This window comes from Strix uralensis, chromosome 4 (assembly GCF_047716275.1).
Source record: "Strix uralensis isolate ZFMK-TIS-50842 chromosome 4, bStrUra1, whole genome shotgun sequence".
In the NCBI taxonomy this organism is placed as follows: Eukaryota; Metazoa; Chordata; class Aves; order Strigiformes; family Strigidae; genus Strix; species Strix uralensis.
In genome coordinates this window covers 122,208,581-122,225,171 of record NC_133975.1, presented here as the reverse complement: position 1 = coordinate 122,225,171, position 16,591 = coordinate 122,208,581, and the positions used below count along the sequence as shown (strand labels likewise).

The following is a 16,591-nucleotide window of genomic DNA, read 5'->3' as shown; positions in this document are numbered from 1 at the left end:
AAAGAATTCAGGAACCCCCTTCTATTCCTATTCTTTTTGTAATAATGGAGATTGTCACCAAGTCCTACTCCTCTTTAATATACCTAGCCTATCCAAAAGCAGCTTGCATAAGATGTTATATTTTTTAAAACTGTCTTTTAGTATGTTTTCTGGCAACTCCTCATTTGGCTAGATTCCAAAAGTGTGTCTCTTCTCCCCTCTCCACAGAAAGGGTGCCATTTATCCAAGAACAGGCATCAATGTGTTAATGACTTTGCAAATGGGTACTGAAATCATCATGTAGTTTTTCCTCTCCTTAAAAAACAGACACACAGAAATTATAGGGAGTCCAAGTAAGTTTGGGGGAAAAAACTTCACACAGCGCATATTCTAGGTCTGCTGTTTTCAGTGTGCTTGCAGTTTAGACAGGTCCTAAATATCCAGTAAACATCTTATACCATGACACGCATCAAACAGAGAATCTGTTGAAGCTGCAAGTATGACTCTTTTGCCTGATTTAGGAGCCCAGCATGGTCATTAATGAGATTAAACTCTTCGTTCTTTCACTCCTCACTCCTTCATTTTTATCTTCAGAGCAAGCATTTTCATGACACTGGGGCAACATTCCCTCTGGTTAGTCTGGATTTCTCGTCAAAGTTAATCTCGCTCACATCTATATTCAATAGATGAATACAGCTGAATCACAAATTCTCAGTCTTACTAATATTTAAACAGTTTCAGAGCAGATAAAGTAGAGTCAAGCTACAGGGCTTTCACTTGAGTTTAAAAACAGCATTTCAACTACATAGGCACAGATTCTTTTGAGCTAGAGTTCTATTGCATGTGGCATAAATTACAAGGCTTAGGAGATGATGTTGCTTACTTGTAATATCAACCTCAGCATTTGCAAGTGGAGGCAGGTTAGGTGAGGAAAAGGCATTGAAACTCCCAGCATCCACCTTAGTCACCCTATTTCCCCTGTACAGTTTATTATAAAAATACAGGCACACCTGCAAGACAAGTAAAGAAACAGGTCTATGAATAAGCCAGTAATTAAAAGATTCAGTAGATAAATACTGTAGTCCGTCCTTTATAAAGTGTTTTCTAAATCTTTAAAGCAACTCAGAGGCTAGTAGATGTTTACAACTCTTACCCTTTCAAAAAGAGTTGGCACATCTGTCACACACTGGTTTAAGAATTTAAGAACAAAACAAGTTAAGAGCTAACTACTTTCGTAATCCTCTCATGAGGCATAGTCTAGGAGACAGCAAATTTGCCTGAGTCCACTTCAGAGATAGAGGAAAGAAACAGTGTGGACTTTTTAGTAAGTTCATCTGCTATATCTAAATTCAGAGTACAAAACATTAACAGCAGGACTGGTGAAAACGAGGATAACTTTCAAAAGAAATACTACACATAAATAATTAGATTCCTTCAAGTCCCTTAAAGTTTGTCAATTGGAACTTGAAGGAAAAGAGATACCTCAAAGTTGTTATTAGTTATGAAGATCTTGGCCAGTCAGCTATTGGTGTTGTCTTACAAGAACTGGCTTTGGGAGCATGGTAGGAGTGAAATGAGGTATAACCTGACTAGTTTTCTCTCTGATTTTTGGGGTGCACAGCACCAACATCTTTAAAGGCAGGGTGCTGAGACCATGGAGGTAGTTCTATGTCCATTAGGTATATCATCCTCGACACTTCGGTCTTCAGGAACTAGAGCTAGAAGACACTCCTATCGGTTCTAGAGCAACTTTAGAACTTCAAAATAACTTTCAGTTAAAAAACTGACTTACAAGTGCTTCAGATCCCACATATTTGCAAGGGAACATCTGATTTAAAGTCAGCTGAAAGCTACATTTCAGACTTGATAGTCTTTATAGATTGTATATGGGCAAAATGGGATATGACTCCTGAGAAAACAGCACGTGCTTTGCCATGCAAGTGCCTGTTACCTCAGCAGAATCCATTTATCTTCCTGTTTAAATGCAATTTCTTACTTCCTACCAGGTATTTTCAGTGTCTAAGTACGTGTCCTAGCTAGAGGGAGAAAAGCAGCTTCTGAGACGGTCTTCACAGAGAAACAGACCTCAGGAATGACGAACTGCCCAGCAAACAGCAGTGCTCCCAGAAGGTTGGCTCGGCCGTCATTCTGCAACTCATATATGGGCACCTGAAGAGCAGAGACTGAAATTACACCCTGTCCCTCATGTAAAGCCTACACAGCAGAAAAAAGAGTCCAACTTATGCAATACAAATACATGAATAATTTATGTAACAATGATTTATGACAAATAAAGTTTCCTTCTTCATCCAAACTATTTTAGACTGCAGCAGATGGCAGGATTTCCCTCTGTGCTTAACAGACTTTTATAATTTAAGTGCTTAAAAGCTAATATAGAGATGATTTTAGTGTGATTAAGCAGATTAAAAGACTGATTCAGGAAAAACATAAAAAGTAGAAAGCATGCATAGTTAAAGTGACTAAGTATGGGAGAAGTGATTGTACAGAGAAAAAGCAACAGCCCCAGATCATACAGAATTGCCACTATGGGCTTCACAACAGCTCTCTTGCACCATCTTTCCTCATGGTATAGAAAAACTAAGCCAGCAGGTTATTACCGACCGAAAAGGACAAGATTAAAAACAGAAATTTGGTCTGCTGAGTGATGACTTCCATGCCTTTTCAGATTGCCTATTTATTAACCGAGAGTCAGAGCTCGTTTCAGCAGCAAAAAAAAAACCAAACACATGCTCCATTGCCAGATCATATGTCAGGCAGATCTCCAAGCAATAAAGCCAAAAAGAAAGTAAAACCTTGAATATGATGTATCACAAGTAGACTGCCCCATGTCAAGAGAGTAAGTGGAGCCTACTCCTTCCTAGACTTTAGTACTTTGACTTCAAATAGACCACATGTGAAAGGGAAGTTATGAGATGGGTGAGGGGAATTTTACAGTGCAATGTTTCATCTCTCCTTTGTGATTAGAGCTGTATTTTACACTCAAGCAAGCTATTCTCGTAAGACAACCCCTCCCCCTCAGACAATATGCAAAGGGCTGATCTCCAGCTAAGAGAATGAAAATTAATAAACGTAGTCTTTAGAGGAAAGGAAACAGACCATGTTAGATGCTTTGTGGAACAGAAATGATGAAAAATGCATCTAATGCTTAGAGATTATTAAAAAAGTGATAAAGAATGCAATAATGAGTAACATAAGACAGGATAACAACTGATGAAGTAAAAAGTAATAAGCTTCAGGGCTTTAAAAGAAGAAAAGACAGCTAACAACCAGTAGCCACCTGAGGCTGGAAAGATGCTTCTCTCATAAACCGATTAATACACAATGGCCAATGACAGGCTCTTATATCTTTCTCTGAAGCATCTGGCCCCGGCCATAATGAACTACTGGTCTGATTTTGTACAGAGTTGTGAAGTCATTAATGATAAAATTATGGGGCAGATCCTCAGCTGGTGACCCTGTCAATTCTCACTAATTTCTATCAGCACGGTGACCATTCACCCTGTCCAGAGGCCTGCCCTGCACTACTAAACTATACAGTGATAATCAGGATACCACCTAGTTTTGCATATAAAAACCAAAAATGAGGCTTCCGACTTCAACTTCAAATTAAATCCATTACCTGAGATCCTGTCAGAACAACAGTTTTACCCAGGTTCTCACACATGAAGGATAAGGCTGAAGCTGTATAGGCCATGGTATCAGTGCCGTGAAGGATCACAAAACCATCATACATTTCATAGTGCTCCTGGAGATGGAGGGACAATTTTCACATTGTTAGAGCAATGCACTGGTATCAGCAAGTGAGGTACATATTGCATTACTTTCACTGACGCAAGCAACAGCATAATGCTTTAAAGGGTACTACACGCATAATTCCTCTTAAAGTTATCCTGTTTTCAGTTTAAATACAATTAAGGGTTAATAGGACACTAAGCACTAGAGCCAGTAATTTTAATTATGGAACAGTCAAAGAGATTCTTCTATGTATACATATTAATGCAGCATTTTTAAACCAGAAGACTGCTAATTAAGAAAAGCTTAGCAATGGCTTTAAACAGGAATGTTAACATATGCAAATGAGTCGCATAGTCTGATTTCTTGTTGCCGCTTTTACTTTAGGGATTACACCATTTACAAGGAACAGATTAGGCAAACCAAGGCTATCATAACATATAGAAAAACCAGTCCGTTTAATCCGGGTGGCAGACAGGCAAATTGCCAGTGTAAGAGTGCCCTCTTCTGTTGAAAAGTCATTCTTTCTGTAGCAGTATGGGACTTCTGCAGCAAACAGGTGAAGAGGCTTCTTGTTGTTTGTTAATTTACATACACTGCTGGCTTTTGAGAAGTCCCTTAGACTATCAGGCATGTACAGATGCAAAAAAGTATTTTATAATAACTTTAATCTACATACAATTCCACACAGGACTTTTTTTAATGCAAAGCCATGAACTGTGCAGTTCATCTTGTTGGATGTAATCTGTTGGCTTTTGGAGGAAAAAGGAATTGGCCCCTCTATTTTAAGAGCAATGCAATTAGTAGAAACTGTAGTGAGAGACACTGATGTCTCTGATGTAATTTGGTAACAAGGAAAGGATTACATAGAAGTCTAAAGAGATATATGAAATGCCAGTGTGGGGAAAAAAAGGGGATTTACCCTAGAAGTAAACAATTTAGATTAAATTTAATCACACTTCTTATGCTACAGTAGGCACACACGCTTGGCACGTCCTGATAATAAGGTCACCTCCAAACTCACCTGCAGATTTCTACTTGTCCTTTTGCTATTTCTTCACTGATACTTGTGCCTACGTGTTGTTACCTACTGGAAGTTTCAGGGGATTTCTGCTTATCTCTAACAAGTCAGTCAGCAGAACAACAGCCACTGTTGCAAGAGCTTTCTGTAGGCCAAACTATAGCGTGATGCAAAAAGCATGCTGTAGTTATTCACTAATGCAGTAACCAGGTAAGTTTCAAGAAGCGCTAAGATCACAGAAATAGCCACTTGTCCTCTCAAAATCAGTATGCTCACGAGTATTTTCAGCCTTATGAACCTTATTAGATGCAAAAGAACATAGCTTGGTTTAAGCTTTATAATATAAAAGATCAGGCTGGCAATTAAGAAGATATCCCACAGAAACATCTTAGAACGTTTCAGTCTGAAAAGTCATCAGCAGGTTACAGCCGTGCCAAGTACATGTCCAAGATGAACACAAAGTGGCAGTGTCTATACATAAGCTGGACAGTTGAAGAAGTCTTTTTTCCTTTCTCAGCACTTCTCACTTGGATTACACAAACTGGATATTTGTATATACACAGAAGCTGCATTCTGTGTACGAGAAAGAAACACCTTTTATTTGTAATAAAACTAATATGCCATTAAGGTAGAAAGGTAAATTCTTTCCTGTTCAGCATGGGATTGCTGCCTACTGCTCTTGGCCCTGGGCTTTTCCCAGCTGCATCCCTGCTCCATCCTAGAGGCTCTCCACCTATACACCAGCTCTGTCCCTTCTCTGCCCTGGCAAGATGCACCCAATAGGAGAAGCATCATCCCTAGTTTGGTGGTTTCAGGATTAGAGGACCTAAAGGTGAAAGCTGTTACCTGCATCTTCAGCATCATTCCCTGCATTATTATACGGTTCACATGCATTGCTACAGCTTGAAGAAGGAAATTTACACTATAAAGCCCACTATTGCAGAGCGAGCAGGAGTGGAAGAGCATTATCTTACTAGGCCCACAGTTATTTATTTTTAACAGCTATGTATGAACTCCTGGTGTGAAGTATTTGAAATGTTTTGCATTTCTACTTTCTTAAAAGCACACAGCTAAGTTCAGACACGGGGACAGGAGCAGAGAAATGCTGATTTAATTCAGAAAAGGATGTAATGAATTTATCTATATATGCAGAAATATCTAAGGCTTTACAAATTTCCCAGTGTGGGAAACCTAACCATGACAGCATTTTCTCTGTGGGCTGCAAAGCCAGTGCTAGTCAAGTCTGCCTGTGTCCAGAGTAAGAAAGGCATAAAGACATGAAATTATTTTCTATGTCAACAGCCAACTATCAAGCTATTTGAACACTCAAATGATGTGTAACTAAGCAACCTTCAGTTAAGTCACCTACACCTAAGGATTTTATTCAGCATTTTTGGACAGTGAATTGACTAAGTCAACGTTTTAGAACATATCAACCTACATATTACATACCTTATTCAATCATAGCTGCAATTTTCCTATTTATTTTCTTGTGCAGAATTATGACATAGCTTATCATTGGAAGAACTATGTAACTTTAATGAGCTTGCAACATTTTCAAAAGGAAAAAAAATTCAGCAAGCCTCGCAAGCACAGTACTTGTTATTTGCAACTAACTAAGCAAGGTACATAACATTTACATTGTAAATGAATATGTACATATAGCACTACTGAATTGTTTTATCTGCTAAGTATACCAGATATACTGCTGGTTTTGTTTAAGCAACAAATGAATTCTTATCCTACACCACCACAGTACCTCAAGTTTCTTTGCAATTTTGGCCCAGTCCTCTGGAGTCATGTTGGAAGAATCAAGCAGTGGTGAGAGCTCCAGGATTGTGTAAAAAATTCTTTTGTTTTGCTTAGAGACACTGTGAAGAAAGAGAATTGGAAAAAAAAAAAATCTTAAAGCTAATATCAGCTCATCACTTCTTATTTTTTCTCTAAATCAGTAGTTTTCACCCTTTTCCTCCCCATCCCCCAAGTCTATGGGAAAAAAAAAGGTCTTAAATTTGGAATGTTAATTTCCAAGTTTAGAAGTTCATGGCTTGATATGGTTTAAAGCACAAATCTCTAAATTTAATTTAATAATATAATTTGAGAGACAGAGAGGGGCTGGAAAAACTAAAGACAGAAAAGAAGAACCCAGACTTAATTTGTTTAAGTTTGGAACTGAGTTCTAAAAAAAGTCAATAAGAAGCCTTAAGGTTTAAAAATGCTTCATAAACTATTGAGAGGAATCTATAAAGCTCCCAAGGTTTATAGTGGTCAACAGAAGAGTTGTATCAACGTTTTGATCCTTTGACAAATATAAATAGATACACTATAAATAGATCATCTTTCCTGACACAAAGGGTATCTTCTCTTAAGAGTCTTATGACTGGGATTCATTTTTGTGGCCTTTAGAAGATAGATCCACTCTTCTCACTTTCTCTGACTTCAGATTTCAGAAAAAACTCTCTTGGTTAGTTAAGATCTTCAAGTAAACTGTTCTCTTTGCTAGTAATAGGCTAACTTTGTAAAACCCCAGTCCCAGCCTATTAGGCCTGTTGTCACCTTGTTATGAAAGTTTGCTCTATAGTACCAACTGTCTCTTGTTATGACGTGGAGTTTAAGAATGTGTTAATAGCAAAAATCTTAAATTACTGGCATAGGTTGAAAACAGAGGCCTCAGGACTATAAACGATTCAGTAGTGATCAATTATTGGACATTGAACGAGTGCAACCTTCACAGCTGAGAAAAGACTGCTCTAAATACTATAAAAACAAGACAAAGCAACTATGCAAGGGAAAAAAATCCAAACCAAATCAAAAACGAACAGTCAAGCTGTAGGATAAAGTACCTGTGGGACTGAGGAGTGTAACACTTTACCATGCAGTGTGTAGCCCAACAGATGGACACCAAAGATTAAGAAGTGTCTAGGCACTCAAACATCTTACAAAAGTACACGATCCCAAATTTGGAGGGGACTTATCAAAGGCAATGATGGCTATGGAATCACAGTGGGATTGTTCTAGCTCTAAGCATGCTGTCTGCTCTTCCTGCCTTCAAGGACCACGGGTCTCCCTTTCTCAAGAAATCTGACTCTTCAAAGACCTTTAATTTGCCAGCCAAATGGACTGCATACAGAGCACGTGTTTTACCCCACAAAATGTGCTCATTTCTCCACATTAACCTTCTAACCTCTGAGAATAAAGTCAACTACATATAAATTCAATTTGGCAGGTAAGATCTGGGGTAACAGAAGAACCCTACTACTAATAGTTTCTGTTACCTTTCTGAAGCTTGGAAGGGGATAGAATATCCACCATTTTCACCCATTCTTATGTTATTTGGAATATGTTCCTATTTAGCAATGCAGTGGCCAACAAGCAGCTAACAAAGAAGAACTTGCTAGTGGGCCAGCCCTGCCCTTCCTACTCGCTCTTCCAGGCAGAGCCATGCAGAGCATGTTTAACAGTATCATCAGTGTTTTGCTCCCACTTGCTATTCTTGTATATATTTATGGCAATATAAAATATGCAAAACCAAGATAAATGGCAATATGTATATATTTATGGCAATATAAAATATGCAAAATCAATTATCAATTCATCAGCTAATAAAATCTGCAGACCCGCTTCCCTTAATGAGGCCTGCAAGACAGTTGTGTACAGGGAAGAGAGAGCATTTAAACAATGTGTAGTTTTCAATCATAACCAACTGACATACTGTACCTAAGAAGTTAAGACTTCATATGAAAAATTGCCTTGTTGGATATCACATTTATACATGCTAAGAGTAACTCTGGAAGTCAGTTGAAAATCTGTGAAAAGAAAGCTCCCCTGACGAGCTACCAACACAAGAGATCAGCCTAGTCTACAACATCTGATGCCTCTCTAAGAAGAGTTCATATCATTCCTCTTACATCAAGGTTATCACACAGATATACAAAGTTCACAAAATACTCCTATTTTCTCCCTTCAGAAACTCACGATATTTCTCAACTGCCTAGTTAAAATATCAGTTGGCTAGCACAAAAGAGAAAATGGCAAATTGCCATGACTAACCTCCAGAAATGGAACTCAGCAGTGCCAGAAAAACAAGACAAGACAGTTTTTTAAACCTCAGTTTTTGATGTGAATAATTGTTTTAAGCTTTTCTATTCTTCATGGAAAAAGATGTGCTAGGAGAGGTATATTTAGGACATAATGGGTATATTACTGTAGTTTTGTTGTATTTCAAATCCCTTAAGGTATTTGAAAGTCACTCAGTTACAAGCACAGTATCGTAACAGAGCTCCATTTTTCTTAGTATAACCATTGTATTTAACACAAACTGTATGTTCACATCAATACTACTCTACCGTTTCTTTTCTGTTTTACCCCTTTACCTGCCATTTGCCTTTTAAGTGATTACTTTAAAACCTTTACACAGAGACCTCAATACAAACTAGAAAGAAATGAATAAACCTTACATTCGCTTTGTATGTTCTGATTTTCTCCTTAAAGATTAAAGAATATCCATTTTGACTCTTATAGCAAAACAACTATAGTCCCATTTATTTTTGAATGACTGTGTAAAATCATCCTTTGTGCAAAGTTAACATGTTTACAGGGGTACAGTCATCCGTCACAGCTGCGAAATATCTCAAATTAGCATACTGCCCTCCAAATAAAACCTATAAGCTTATTAATCATTGCCCAACAGTTAAGAAGCAATGCAGATTAATTATAAGCCCATTGCTTATTATCATAATGTTGCATAAATTTGGGAAAGACAATCAGCTTTTAGGGTTTTTTAAAAACAGAAGGCCTGCAGAATTAAAGCATGAGGCCTATTCATAAATGCATTAATTAGATGCTACTTTTTCAGACATATGCTGAAGATAATTCACACAGACCTGTAGATAGAGTTTTCTTTGCTTCTATAGAATATTTGTAGGTTTACACAGTAGCAAATTAATATCCAAAACAAGTTTAGTAGGACTAAGCTGCCCATAACATTACTTGTTGCCAAATTTAAAAGTTATTTCTCAAGCAGTTGTAAGACTTCATTGCAAATATATCAAAACAGTCATTTTCTATTGGGCCAGACGTGGTAGGATTTTTCCTTGTAAATCAATATAAGCATTTTTGCTAATCTCACAATGGATTCTTCACATTAAATGTTTGGAGATGTAATTATCTGAAAATTAACAAGATACTTCCTAACCCTCCCTCTCCCCAAGGAAAATGTACTTACGGGAGCACCAACGTGTTATCTGGAAATTTACGGAAGTTGTTCAGTTTTGTTTCCTGGGCATATGCCTCATCATGCAGCATTGGCATCGTTTTCAAGCTGCTTACTAATTTATTGGCCTCAGGAGCAAGTCCTTAAAAATAAAGAATAAAGGAAGTAAATAAAAGGGCTTGGATAGAAGGAAGTGAGTGGCGCAGTAAGGAGGGAAAAAGTCAAGTTACACAGCCCATTCTTCCAAATTAAACTTAAACTGTCTATTGACAGTTTAAGAACGTGAAAATCGAATACAACCAACAAATCTCCATGCAGTTATTCTTTTCTTGACTTGAAATAAATAAATACTTTATTTAAGAGAAATAATGTTACAAAACTCCTCCATATCAAATATTTATGCTTTATCTATATTTAATTGTTGCTTGTGTGCAAATACCTATCAGCAGTAGGGGTAGGAAGCCAATTTTTGCAACTGTACCAAAAAAACACCATTCTCTTTTACATTTGCCATAGCTATTCTCTACCTAGAGGCAGAACCTTTACAAGACACTATTATTTTGTACTATACTATTGTGATATTTTTACCTAAGCTTCTTAGCCTACAGCAGTATTGGCACAAACAGCAAGGTACTAGTATGACTGTGCTGGAAAACGGCATGTTATGTCTCACTGTCAACGGCAATAGCATTTCCAGAGAGAAAAGATAAACAAAAGAGAAAGCTAAAACAAACCCCACAGTAGGTATTGAGCACTGACACATACAGACAAAGATCTAGATAGATACCGAGATAGAGAAACCTCAGCTTCCCAGAAGAGTCTTGACTAAGTGCTCTAATCACCTCTTGAATAGGTACTTCCCACTAGAAGGTTTAGGACTGAACACCTCAATTGACAAGAGGTAGAGAAGTTGCATAAGCTGCTGAATAGGAAATAGAAAGCGTGGATGCATCTTAAACTCCATTCACCCTCTCCCTCACCTTGCTGTTGTCTTTTGCCCTGCAGCAGGGGCCCTAAAACAGTTGGGGCTTAAACTAGCCTAAGAACATTTAGTGTTTGCTGGATCTGCAGGTGTCTTGGCTGCAACCAGGTATTTCAACGTGAATCTGCATGGCATTGTCTGTTAGCCAGAAAGGCACCTACATTTTTGATGTTACAATCCTCAGCATTATATAACTGAGTTTGTTTGTGAATCTAACTTGCAAATCATCTCCCAATACCCTGTTTCAGGAATGACAGCAACAGTCCTGGTGTCCAGAATCAGAAGCCACCCTGTTTTTCTTAGGTCTGAGTTTTTGAGACATTTTTCATTCAAGGAACTTCCATGAGAGGTACTTCCTTTTTGACTTCAAGATTCTACTAGCGTTACTGTCCAGTTCAGTTTAATCTCAGTGAATGTGTTTTATACCACCTGTACAGATGGCAAACAAACTCTCAAACCTCATTATTCTACTTCTGCTAGTTCTAGTTATTCCTAATTTGAGGCCAGTTAATTCTCTCCTACTGCCTAGTTCTTCTGGTTTTTTAAGCACAATTCTCACCCAAGTTGGCATCTGTATTTTTTTTTTTTTTGCTTCACCTTCAAACAGCAGTTTATTTAAAATACTCCATAACACACAGCATATTTTCAGTAGTATTTCTATCTTTTCCATTCACTTTCCAAACTGATGGAAAAATCCTTAAGAACTCCCTAATCTCCTTCCTGGCTTGCCTTAAATGAAGCAGCAGGCCTCTTCATAGCCAACTTTCTCCCAGGACAGCATCAGCATTTGAGTGGATTTGTTTGGATTCCTGCCGGAATACTTTGTTTTACAAAATATACTTAACACGCTTTCAAGCTTTGGATGTTTTGTTCATTCAGCTATAATCCCTGCTTTTCCTATTAAGGATGTTCCTAGCTTAGTCACAAATGGCCACTTCTGCTGTGCTTGGGCATAGAGTAATTCTGGCTCTGAAATGCAGCATAGTTTCAAGTGTTTTCTGGGTGTTTTCTGATTACTCCTCTGTTTGTCCAATGCTCATCTTGCTCTGAATATCGACAGTGGCTTAGACTCTTTATTTTCTGTATTTGCCCCAGGAACTGGAGAGCTGATGTATGTTAATATTCTTAAATCCCTTTTCTATAAATGGCAGTTCCTCATCTCTTAATCACAAAACTGTCAGGATTTTTTTGTAATTGCTGGCACTGAACTTAAACCTTTTTCTAAGACATTCTGCAGATGTATCCAAGATGACCCACTTACAAACTATGCAGTCCCCTAAATGCATCCATGTTTAGCAGTGTTTGCTGCTTTACAACTTCAAGAAGCAAACACGGGGGAACTCAAGTGCAACCGTTTTAAGAACACTTCTACTTTATCATGGATGGAAAACATCTTTTGTAAGCCAAGCTTGTTAACCAAGCATTTGAAGCAACTTCACCCCTGCAGAGAAGAGGGAGGCTGTGCAACTTGTCCAAATAGCTCTCATCAACTTCTGTCCTTTCCCTCTTTAGCTGGCCAACCCCAGCGTCACAAAGCAGACGGACAAAGGCAGAACAGCAAAAAAACAACTGTGGCCGAGGAGAACAAGCATGGTTCTGCCTCATCTACAGTTGAGAACTCTGCTTTTCACTCTGGTGCTATAGATAACACCGTTACAGCTACCTGCCAATCAAGACATCCTATAACCTGTGCTGCAGCAGAGAACAGGGAGCTGAAAAAGTCTGACGCAGCTGCGTCAGTGGCACTCTGCACCCAAGAAACCACGGGTGTTGGGGAGAAGGAGCATACTGTACATCAGCACACCACAGTCATCATCCCCAATCCTAACAAACTCTCCATGCTGAGGAATACAAAGGACTTCACTAAACCAGTTTTTACCTAAAGGAATATCAACACAAATAGCACATGTATCTACAGTGCCAGATCCCAGAAGTAATTACTACATTTCGCAAAAGCAGAGAAACAGAAAGTGTTCTCCAAAATATTATTTTCTGCAGCTGTAGTACTTGGAGCTTTTGGAAGTGAGGTGCATAGGTTTCAAACAGAAGAAGGTTCGGACTACAGCAGCCAGTCCTTTGGCAGTCTAGTATGTCTAGAAAAGACAGAAACTAAGTTACCCAGGCAGACTCTATTTCAAGATAAGTAATCTTTCTAAGGGGATTTAGCTTAGTTCTACTTGTATTTGTTGGGTGGTTTTTTTCTTAATATTTCAGGTAAAGGCTGGAAAGAGATCCAGCCCACAAGCTCGAGGAAAAGATCTCCCTGAAGGCACCAGCCAGGACAAACATGAGCACAAAGGTGATGCAAAGATTAGTATCACAGTAACCTCACTGAGGAGTGCAGTAAGATTCTCTTTCTGAAATGAGCTACTGATAAGCCAAAAGAGGCTGTAGTAGGAGGAAATAAGTAGGAGGAAGTAGAAGGAAGAAATTTTAAAAATGCACTGAAATGGATTGACAGCAAAAACATGAATACTGAAACAGTTTGCAACTGAGTCTGGTCTGGCTGTCACCCAACTCACACCAACAGACTATCCATCCTCTGCAAATGATTCCTGCAGAGGTAACTTGTAGGTGTGCAGAAAGTCCAACAGGTCCAAGACATGCTGGCATTGCCACACATGCACAGGTCAACTACAGAACCTCTGCAGGAGGTTTGCAATCAGATATCATGATGGTAAATAATCACTCCATACTTGCCCAGGGAATAGGATTGTATCAGTCTTCTACATGGGGGGCAGTTCTGCACAGGAACATATTCCTTGCAGAACACATTAGGCCTATCAAAACCATCTGATTTTTAAAGTGAAACCATCTTCTTCCAGCAACTGGAAAGGCCATAGAAAAGCTTGCAAGTCTAGACAGAAATTAGATAGAAACCTGGCTTGATCCCTTCGCTTTGAGCAGTTGCTGCTATGAAAGGCTTCGTGCAGCTCAGGGAAGCTACTTCACATTGCTTGAAAGACAACACTTGTAGTTCTAGTTATAGTTGTAAATAGGTACTTTATATCCATTGATTAATAAAAGAAATGAGCATCTAGTGTTTTTTTCCTTTGAAGCATGCTGCCTTTCCCATGCCCTTTCACCGGCTTCTGTCTGAACACTGAAGACTGCCAAATATTCTGAAAGAGATACTCTGGCTGCTCTGTGGCTAGATCTGTGTATGAAAAGCAGGTTGAAACCCTCACCAGGATGTAGCAAGTCAGCATCATTGGATTGTAACTGTTAGATTGTTTGCATATGCTTTAATGATTGACACTTGTTAAGCAAAAGGAGAGAAAGAAAGGCATACAAGAGCTTATGGAGTTCGTTTATAAAAGAATGAGACATGTAATTTTAATTTATTTGCTTAAAAAAAGGTGTTTGGGAAACTGAGACAATAGGAGTAGGAAATTATTTTAGTACAAACAATGCAGAGAAAGGAAAGTCACCACATGTCATTTGAAATAGACTTTTTTTTACAACTCTGATAAACAAAAAGATGACAGCCGTAAAAAACAAAGTGGAACAACCCCTTAAAGCACCTTCCCTACAATAATAGTGATCAGCCAGCCGCCATCTTCTGAGAAGGAGAGATATGTACTAGGAAAAAAAAAAAAAAAATCTAGCCTAGGAAGCTCTGAGGTGAAGCCCTAAGTCTTCCAATCCTACAAATGAGTAGCTGACATGGTATTTCAGACAGGGGCTTGAAACTCTTTAGTAGGGAACATGAGTACCCACACTTCTGAACCTAGACAGACACAGGCTCTGGAAGCCCTGGGATGCTCCACTGCCTCCCATGTGAAGGAGGAAGAAAACTGAATAGAGGTTCATCAAAACTGGACTGCTTCCTTCTCCCCACCAGCCCATACCTTATCATCTTTGCCTTTATACCAACGCTGGTAAACACACAGCCCTGCAGCAAGTCAGACCTGACCAAAATCCATTCTCTTCCCTGGACACATTAGTTGGCTCTTGCTTCTGGCATCCCTTGAGATCTGTGCCTACTGAGTGAGGTCTAGTGGTGCTCAGGTGCCACCCCAACCAGCTTCTGGATGGGGGACCTGGCAGGGGTGTTAGGTGAGTTTAGGCACCGACCTGCTGACATTTAGGGGAACCTGAAAACACATAGCCTATACCTGTAGGTACCTAAGAAGCTTTCAGGTAAAATGCAGGCAGTATACTGAGACATCTGAGAGTTCAGTTTTGGATTTAAACATTTTTTCAGCTGGTGTGAGGGGGTCTGGCATGCCTAGTCTTTTCATCAACACAAGTCTCACCCTCCCTTGGTAAGGTAAAGCAGAAATCTTCAATTATTTCCTGAAGGAAGTCAAGAGCTGGTAGGAAAGTAGCAGAAGCCTGCCCAGAGGCAGGCAAGCACAGATGCTGCATCTGATCTCGCTTGTTATGACACTTGGCAGCACGTATGCTGCCACACTTGCATCACCTGCATCTGTCAGGTCACCACTTGAAAATCCTTGACGTGGCCACCACATCCAACAGCCCACGCTCTTCCCAGTAGGAATGTGAGGCACGTGCTCTCCAGGTAGCCTGGGACGGTGGCTCTTTTGGGGCTAAAAATAAGAGACTGCATGACTGGTACGATTAAGCTGCTTTCAGTTTCAGTGCACAAAGGAGGGAAGAAAGGACTCATACTTCAGGAAACATACTGTCCTCTACCTAAACCTGCTCTAACTAGCTGTGAGGCTCACTTGTCAGAGGGATGCCTATCGGCTAAGCTACCGAAACGACCAGCTGGTAGGACCAGAGGACGGTGAGGAAGGCGCACACCCTTCTAGCGTTGCTCGTACCAGTTACGAGAAACCCGGGGATGCTGAACCATAAACGGCGCCAGGGAGAGCGGTCACAAAGCGAGGCTGTTCATCAAGGAAGCGGCCGCCTCAGCCTCCGCCCGCCAAGCGGTGCCTCCCCCGGCCCCGCGCCCTGCCAGCACGCCGCGCCAGCCCGGTTTCGCTGCGTACCCCGAGGGGCAGCCCGCCCCCCGCGCCCCCTCACCCTTGACGTCCTGCACCATGCCGATGGTGCCGCCCGTATTGATGACCAGCACCCGCGCCTCGGCCTTCGAGCCGCCGGCGGAGGCCGGGGGGCAGCCGGGGCGCTCCTGGGGGCGGGCGCCGGCCAGGGCTCTGCCCAGAGAGCGCACCCCCGCAGGGCGCTGCCCCGCCGCTACTGCTGCCGCCTCCATCCCGCTCCCGGGGAACCGCTACCTCCCGCCCAGCCCGGGGAAAGGGGAGTTATAGGGCAGCGGCGGGGCCGCCCCTTCCCGCCCCGCCGGCCGGACAGGCAGCGGGGTGGGGCCTTGCCCGCCCGCCCGGGCCGCGGCGCTGCCCCCAGAGGCGGGGAGAGCCGCCATGCCCGCGCTGCGCGGCGGGCTGCGAGGAGGCGGCGGCTGGAGCTCGAGGGCAGCGGGCGGCCGTCAGGTACAGCCGGGGGCGGCGGGGCCCCGCGCCCCGGGGGAGGTGAAGGAGGTGGGGGGGCCGGGGCGAGCCCCGGGACCTCCGCCAGCGCGCGGCACCACCCCTTGTACTTTGTGCCTCCCCTGCGAGAACGTCAAGGTCCTTCATGCTTGAAGGAGAAGCAAAGAGCAGCGGTGCTTTTTAGGCCCGGAAAGAAGGGGGTAAACACGGCTCGGGGTCGCCCCCGG

At 41.1% G+C, this 16,591-nt stretch overlaps 1 protein-coding gene across 1 annotated transcript in view; it reads right to left on the bottom strand.

Annotated features, from left to right (window-relative positions):
• ASPG (asparaginase) overlaps window positions 1-16,132 on the bottom strand; it is a 48,444-nt gene extending 32,312 nt beyond the window's left edge. Inside the window, exons 1-6 of the mRNA XM_074865245.1 lie at window positions 15,943-16,132; window positions 9,978-10,107; window positions 6,513-6,624; window positions 3,620-3,745; window positions 2,065-2,148; window positions 863-989 (exon numbers count right to left, since the gene is read on the bottom strand). Of these exons, the coding sequence (XP_074721346.1) occupies window positions 863-989; window positions 2,065-2,148; window positions 3,620-3,745; window positions 6,513-6,624; window positions 9,978-10,107; window positions 15,943-16,132 (769 nt within the window). The remainder of the gene's footprint in view (window positions 1-862; window positions 990-2,064; window positions 2,149-3,619; window positions 3,746-6,512; window positions 6,625-9,977; window positions 10,108-15,942) is intronic.
• Between the last annotated feature and the right edge of the window lie 459 nt (window positions 16,133-16,591).